The 7,675-nt window shown below is 40.9% G+C and overlaps 1 protein-coding gene across 1 annotated transcript; it reads left to right on the top strand.

Annotated features, from left to right (window-relative positions):
* The first annotated feature begins 2,065 nt into the window (after positions 1–2,065).
* Positions 2,066–6,132, top strand: myog (myogenin). The gene is made up of 3 exons (XM_020533490.2): positions 2,066–2,572; positions 3,686–3,785; positions 5,981–6,132. Exons 1-3 carry the CDS (start codon positions 2,066–2,068, stop codon positions 6,109–6,111), a joined length of 738 nt encoding a protein of 245 aa, XP_020389079.1. The 3' UTR covers positions 6,112–6,132.
* Positions 6,133–7,675: the final 1,543 nt, after the last annotated feature.

Genomic DNA, 7,675 nt, shown 5'->3' with positions numbered 1-7,675 from the left:
CTTTGCTTGTTTTCTCATTGTGTGTGCTGTTGTTGTATAAAAGTGATCATTTTCAACTGTTTGAAGGCTTTTTAGTATGTGCTGCTCAAACATTGAGCAATGTTATGCTACGTTGGGCATTGTGAAAAGAGTAGAACTCCCTTAGACAGCATTCATAGATGCCATGGCACTAAGGATGAAGCTTGATTCTTGTAACTGCAGTTACAGTTACGGTGGATCAGTCAGAAGCTAATGTAAAATAGCAACCATTTACAAACATGAGCTTGAATTTGCAATGAAGTGATGCCTGTGCCACTTATATGCCATCAGAAGATTTTTTTTTGCTTGTGTTCCTGTCTGACTTCATGCCTTGTGAGGGGCAGCTCCTGAGTGACAGCACTCAACCATATCATGGCTAGGTCATAAAAAAGGTGCCATTTTCGGAAATCCTGGGAGATCCCGTCAGTGATGAATTATCACACTGTAACCGAGGGCCCGACATGTGCTGTAGCACATGGTACATGGATAATGAGGTGAGCTGTGGAGAATTGAGAGAAAACTCGCTAGGATTCGACGAGAGAAAGCTTCTACAAAATTGAAGCTTAGCTGATTTTAGGAAAGATTCAGGTCAGGGTGTTGATGTCAACAGGTTCAATATGTCTAGAGTACTTTCAAACATTTCAAACTAATAATGAACCCTCTATAAATTGTAAAACCTCACATTTACATTGTATCTTTGCATGGCATTGAAATAATGACTTTGAAGACAAAAACTATGAAGGCAAGCACAAAGATTTAGAAGGCATAACTGGAAAAAAGGGTTTCAACAAAACTTTTAGCAATGCAATGTTGTGAAATTTGTCTCTGTGCTGTGAGTAGATATGTAGTCATGTGCTGCATGTTTGTTAATGGTAGTGCTTGTTTAAAGCCCCAGTTAAAGGGAACACTGTTGGCAGACAGGGCTTGATACTCTCTGACTGATTCCACCACGTTCATCATTAATAACCGACACAATGGAAGCTTTGTGTTATTTTAACATTCGCCATCATCCATCACTGTTTAACTTGACACCGGGTATCATAGAGAGCTAATAATCCTCAGGCAGGGAATGCATCGCAAAGGGGTTTGAAAAGAAGTAGTTCTTGATTGGAGCGCATGAAGACTATTCAGGGCACGGCAGTAATGTCGAAACTTGATGCTTAGTCCGGAATAGTTGGGCGCTTTCTGTGAAAGTTTACAAGGTGTGAGAACTGTCGCTGAAAGTGAAAACGGCTCGGAGTTGACCTTTCGCCAAACCGAGTGTCCGAAATGTACATCCCAGCACTGAGAGCATTTCACATACCACTGTCTGGGTCTACTCTCATTCAGTTCGCCCTTACTGAGCCCCTGGTGTATGCATGTTCCAAAATCCATCTCCAGGGGTGATACAATAGCAGGATTGTAAAACAGAGTTAATTTGGACGAGCTAGGCTGAAGAGGACGGCTAAAATATGAAATTGAAACAATAGACATCCATTTCCTCCAGTAAATAAACACTGTCTATTGTTATTTCTGGGGATTAAATATTTTCACAATGGAGGCAAAACAATTGATCTCCCACCTGGATCCCAAGGATCTGGGAACTGACGGCAATCAACCACCAGGAGTTAGCCCCAGTGCTGGCTGATTCGGAACTAACCACAGACAGAACCCATGTGGAAACTTTCAGAAACCATGAACAGATTTATTATTATTACTGTTGACTGTTCTCCCGCTGAAGAAAGCACAGTGAATTTGCAAATGTAGCCTGAGCAGGCGATAACTTAGAAAAACGAAGAATGTTTTATTTCTGAAAACAAAAGAACAAAAAACCATAACTTTCAGTGAGTTCGCCGCTGCTTTCAGCACCTCCTGGGAATAGGTGAAATCAGATTGAAGTCCTGATGCACGACGACAGCTAAGAGTTGGATAGAATTTCTGCGCTTTCTATATATATCTCAGTGATTTCATGCCAGCGGAGACTTTAAATGCCACCTAACAGTTGGCGTCGACATACTGCTCTGCAGTTGGTGCTTGAGATAACTTGAGACTAAAAGCCCCATTGATAATGGAGCTTTTCGAAACCAACCCTTATTACATTACAGACCAACGCTTTTTCGACAGCGAAAATGTGTTCCCCTCCCGCTTGCAGGGGTTTGAGCAGAGCGTCTACCAGGAGCGGCTAGGGAGCGGCTTGTGTACCGACGCCAGGTCGCTGGAAGGCGGCTTGGACGAGCACGTGTACTCGGTGTCGGAGCTCCAACACCAACAGCAACATCCACAGCAGAGCTGCCCCGGTCAGTGCTTGCTGTGGGCGTGCAAGAGCTGCAAGAGGAAATCCGTTACCTTAGACAGGAGGAAGGCGGCTACCCTGAGGGAGAAGAGGAGGCTGAAGAAAGTCAATGAGGCTTTCGAGGCGCTGAAGCGCAGCACTTTACTGAACCCCAACCAGAGACTGCCCAAAGTGGAGATTCTCCGCAGCGCCATTCAGTACATCGAGAGGCTCCAGGCTCTCCTCAGCACCTTGAACCAACAGGACAAACTACACTACAGTGGCAGCAACACACGCCAAGTGGCAAGTATCCCGTAGCCCGCGGAAGGCACTGGACCAAACAGTCCAGTCTAGATATCGCAGTAACCAGCACAGTCAACCTTACAATCCTGGAGCCCTGCCCAGAGCAAACCCAGCAGGTGATGGGCTGGAAACTGCTCAATACGTTGTGATGAGTTGGCACCTCTTGTTCACCATCTAGTTTTGCTCAGGCACCATCTCCGGGACTGTAAAATGTTTCTATCAAAGACTTTTCTTAAAAAAAAATCCTCTGCTATCTGGTAAAGACTTATTTATTAAACTTAGAAACAAAGGGTCTTTGAGTGTACAATGTTGCGCCTTTCCCGACCCCAGAACCCCCTTCATAACTAATTAGCTACGTTTTGGTTTGCAGGAAACCCTGCTCGGGAAACTCAGCAAATTCTGGTACCTCCAGGTGCCTAATTGTAATCCACTCCGGCCCCATTTATCTCGGCTCCGTTCTAGTTAAGGATTAAGATCATAGTGGTTTTGTGTCTAAATATATGGGAAGAGATAGCGGAAGGTTAGATACGTTAAATTTATTCAAGTGTACACTTTATGGATTTGCTTTAATAGGCTCAACTATTTCAAATTGACAGCGGAACGAAAACACGAATTTGTGACAATAAAGCTAATCTAATTTATTTTTAAAAGCTTAAAGTGACAGCTCTGGCTCACTTGAAGGGCAAAGAAAGAGGTGCATTTCGGGAGCGCCTTTCACAACTTCATGTGCTTTACAGTCAATGGACTATGTTCATTTTGTAATTTTATTGAAAGAGCCTGATCAAAACATAAGAACGAATTAGCGTGTGTACGTGGACACTGTGTTGATGATTTTGACATACATCCGTCGAAAGAATTAAGTGTTCACCGTTTTACACGCGAGGCGACAAACAGGAGTGTGTGCGATAGTTGAACTGATTTTCCCGAAGGTCCACACAGAGAACAGGTGTTTTGAGCAGTGTTTGAAACAACTGTTGAAAGAAAACAATAAACTTGAAATATTGTTACTCTGCAAGCTTAGCACGCTGCAGCTTCGAAAGCAGTTCGATTTCTACTATAAATACTCTGTAAATACCATCCATCCCTGGTCATTCTTTCCATTACTGCATGTAGGTCGGAGTACCCAGCGACTGCGGATCAAACAGCGCCTCCTGCAGCCCGGAGTGGAGCAGCTCCTCTGATCATTGCAACGCTTCTTTCAACAATCCCAGGGGTAGGTACAGCAGGCGGTGAAAGTGAAAACTCCTCTCAATATTGTCAATTATTCTGTTTATACAGATTCACTGAATAAATCAATGAAGTAGGAATGACATTTGCACTTGCCCACTTGTAGCTAGCGCGAGTCATAGATGGTACCTTTCTAAACAAAGACCCACACACTGTCTTGTCTGAAGGGTTGCACATAGTCATAGAGCATGCAGCATGCAAACAGACCCTAGGGTCCAACCAGGCCATGCTGACCTGGTTGCCAAACTAAACTAGCTCCACCTGCCTTTACTTGGTGCATCTCCCTCCAAATCGTTCCTATTCATGAACTTATGCAAATGTGTTTTATTGTTGTAACTGTACTTGCATCCACCACTTCCTCTGGCAGCTCATTCCACACATGAACTTGTGTTAAAAAAAAGTTGCCTCTCGTCCTTTTTAAATCTTTCTCCTCTCACCTTAAAAATATGTCCCCTAGTTTTGAACTCCCTCACGCCTGGGGATAAGACCCTTGTCATTCACCTTTCTATACCCGTCATGATTTTATAAACCTCAATAAGGTCACCCCTCAATGTAATGTGCTTTTAATTCTTCACACGTTACAGTTGCTTTGCAAATGATAGCTGCAAAGGGTTAAAAATCGCTGTGCAACTCAAACTAGAAAGCGTCAATTTATTGTCACCTGCATAGATTTCATCAACATTCTTTAGTCAGCCCACCAGGAAGCAGGCTTCAGTAGACTGGAAGGTGAGCCACAGCGCCAGCAAATACCATTCCCTAGTATAAGCACCAGCTCAGAAACAATAAAATTAACCTTCTCAAGTGGATCCAAATGAAACACACCATAACTGGGTTCTCAATGACTTGCATTTTACATTGACATAATGAAGCCTTGCAAAGCAGTTCACCAGGGTCAAAACAAAATACTGGAGAGAAAGACCAGGCGATAGACAATGATGCCTTCAAAGCAAAAGCTTGTAAAGAGAGGTTTGAAGCTAGAAGAAATGTAGTGAAGAGAATTTCAGAGTTTGAGGACATAGTGATTAATGGAGGACCAGAATAATGGGGAAAAAAAGGTCAAACAAGGTCAGAATAACTGAAGGTAAGAACTGGGTAATGGGCTGAAGGGGCTTATGGAAATAGGCTGGAGTTGGATTTTCAAATCATTGGTAAAAATGGACAAATATGTTGAAATTTAGTGATGAGGGATAAGGTTCAATGGAGGACAAAAAGCAGCAGAATTTAGTATGGGTAGGTGTTTGCTAGTAGAGGATTGGATAAATTAAAATACGTGTGGGCTGGAGTTTAGGCGATACCAGGAGTGGCACAGAGCGTGATGTGAACAATATATGGTGGTGAAAAACACCACTCTTTAAGCATTGGGTATGAGATTTGAAACTCGGGTCATGTGAATGTAGCATGCCCAGTGCTGACAAGTGAAGTCAGTTTGAGCAGCCAGGAAAGGAATGAAATGAAGGGGGCCTATAGTACAATGATTTCAGTGGGACCTGAAAAGGAACAATTTGATTTTCCTAATGTTGAGCTGTAGGAACCTGATGTCAATCAAGAATTGGGTGGCACAGCGACAATTATGGAGGCAGGGATGGTTTTACAGAGGCTACAGCTGAGTTGAAACTAAAAGATGCTGATGACTTATGCACGTAGTTGAGGAATAAGCAGAGGCCAAAGATGAAATGCTGGGAATGGGAATAAAAGCCATTGCTGGAGGTGCATTATGTTAGATTCAGTATCTTTGAGACCATGAAGGAGTAATGTCACAAATGTTGCAACAGCAAGGCATCAGTGGAGGAAGATGGGATGATACACAGGCTCAAATGCTATACAGAGGCTAAGGAAATAAACAAGTGATAATGCAGCCCAGTCAGTCATGACCTTCATCATTAAGACTGATCATGGTTTATTGCTATGATTTAAGCTTCAAAACAAAAATTCTCCATTCATACAGGAACAAAATTTCAGACTGCTATGCTGAAGTAATTTACCACACATTCAGCAGTATTTCTTGTGAATGAATGGCTATTTTTCAAAAGGCAATAATGACATGAACTGTAATGCATTTTTTTACTTACATTCTAATTGCCAGAATTTAAGCACCAGTGTTTTCGCTATAGAATATTTTGGATTATTGATCAATACGTGTTGTGTAACATTGATACATTATCTATGTCATTCTTTCCACAGATCACTTACTACCTGTGAATAAGGGCCAGTCATCTGGAAGTACCAGCTTGTGTTCTCTCTCTTCTATAGTGGACAGTATCACACCAGAGGACTCACCAAGCAGCTATTTAGAGGACAACACCCCAAACTGAATGATAACATTTGGTCTTTCCAATCTGTCTTTTTTATAATTGAAGCTTTTTTTTTATTTTTATACATTTTTGATGTGTGTTGTGCCTAAGGTTTGTTGAGTCAAAAGGGTTGCTTTATTAGAGAAAATAAGTCATTCCTAATTCTTAAAGCTGTTTAAAATGGCCAATCCTTTGTTTATGGAGCTTTATGACCAATGTGTGATTTTGTAACCAGAGTCAGAAATGACTGTTGTAAATATACATTTCTCCTTTTTACCATTAATTTGTTTTGAGTGATTCTATTATTTGGATTTTGTGCTAAATTATTTTGGTTTTTACAATAAAGATTTTGTTATAAAACATGTCAATGTTGCAATCGTGAGAGAAAGTATTTAAAAGACTGGCTCAATTACTGGATTTGGTTTCCGTTATAAGTTGAAAGGATAAAGAGTGGGACAATTATTTTTGTAATATCCACCCTAAAAGAACCAAGAAATTTATTAAAATATGCAAGTGATTCTATACAAAACTACAAAACAGCATTTTGCTGCATTGTGGGGGTTATTGTATTGTTACTGACTTTCGTTCTACAAGCTTTTTGATCACATATTATTTAGAATGAGGCTTAAAATACTTGTACACACTGAGACCTGTTTTAAAAAAGTAAGGTCACCACAGTCTAGAGAGAGAGATGACTGGTGGTGGAGATTAACCTAACTGACACCACATTTCAGCTAAGCAGCAAGGATGAGAAGGTGGGAGCTTTGTAGCAATCTCAGGAGTTGAACCCACACTGTTGGCGGCACCTTGCATCAAAAACAAGCCATTCAGTCAACTGAGCTAACCAACCCCGGTGAAGACCTATAGTTTGCTTCTTTAAATTGACTATGGATTGATCCTCACATTTGTCCCTACAACTTATTGTGACCACACGGTCTACGTTGTACGTCATTTTATTGAGAGTGGGCTAGAGAGATGTCAATAACTTCAAACACCACATGTCACAAATATGTAAGTTTTAACAATTATTTGAACCATTGAAACAATGAAAAATCAAATTCCATTTTTGGTTCATTTCATTTTATCAAAGCCTTTTATCACAGCTCTCTCTATATATATTGCATGTAAATTCCATAAGAGCGCCTTGGTAAAATAAATTCTAATCATCTAAACTAATGCATTGCTTAACCTATCCTGGAAATTCCATTGCTCCTTCTAGCCTTTCTCTCATCTGATAAACTATGGGCTTAAAATCAAATCTTGGTCTGCAATAATCATTACTTTCTAGATAACAGCATATTTCCTCTCTGCCTCCTTGATAGTGTGAGTCCAATGGACCTTGGTTGTACACCTCTTTAAAAACAAAGGTAGAGTATTAGGAATTTATTGTCTTCTTCTATATGAGCAAAACATTACAGTCTGTTGAAGTGCAAAAGAAATAAAAAAGCATGAGTTCACATTGTGACGTGAGATGTGTTAATCATCAGGATGTAACTGTGTAGAGATCGTTTCAAAAGTAACAGAATGGTAACAATTGCAGAAACCTTCACCTATTACAAGCCTTTAAAATCCTTCATGGTGCTTA

The sequence above is a fragment of the Rhincodon typus genome, chromosome 25, assembly GCF_021869965.1.
Source record: "Rhincodon typus isolate 14 chromosome 25, sRhiTyp1.1, whole genome shotgun sequence".
NCBI classification, from domain to species: domain Eukaryota; kingdom Metazoa; phylum Chordata; class Chondrichthyes; order Orectolobiformes; family Rhincodontidae; genus Rhincodon; species Rhincodon typus.
This window is presented reverse-complemented; position numbering and strand designations above follow the sequence as displayed.

Bases quoted from the DNA above. Each gene is read 5' to 3' on its own strand.
- myog (XM_020533490.2), top strand. From the start codon at position 2,066: ATGGAGCTTTTCGAAACCAACCCTTATTACATTACAGACCAACGCTTT. The intron at 2,573-3,685 runs GCAAGTATCCCG...TACTGCATGTAG, and splicing joins GCAGCAACACACGCCAAGTG to GTCGGAGTACCCAGCGACTG. The intron at 3,786-5,980 runs GTAGGTACAGCA...TTCTTTCCACAG, and splicing joins TTCTTTCAACAATCCCAGGG to ATCACTTACTACCTGTGAAT.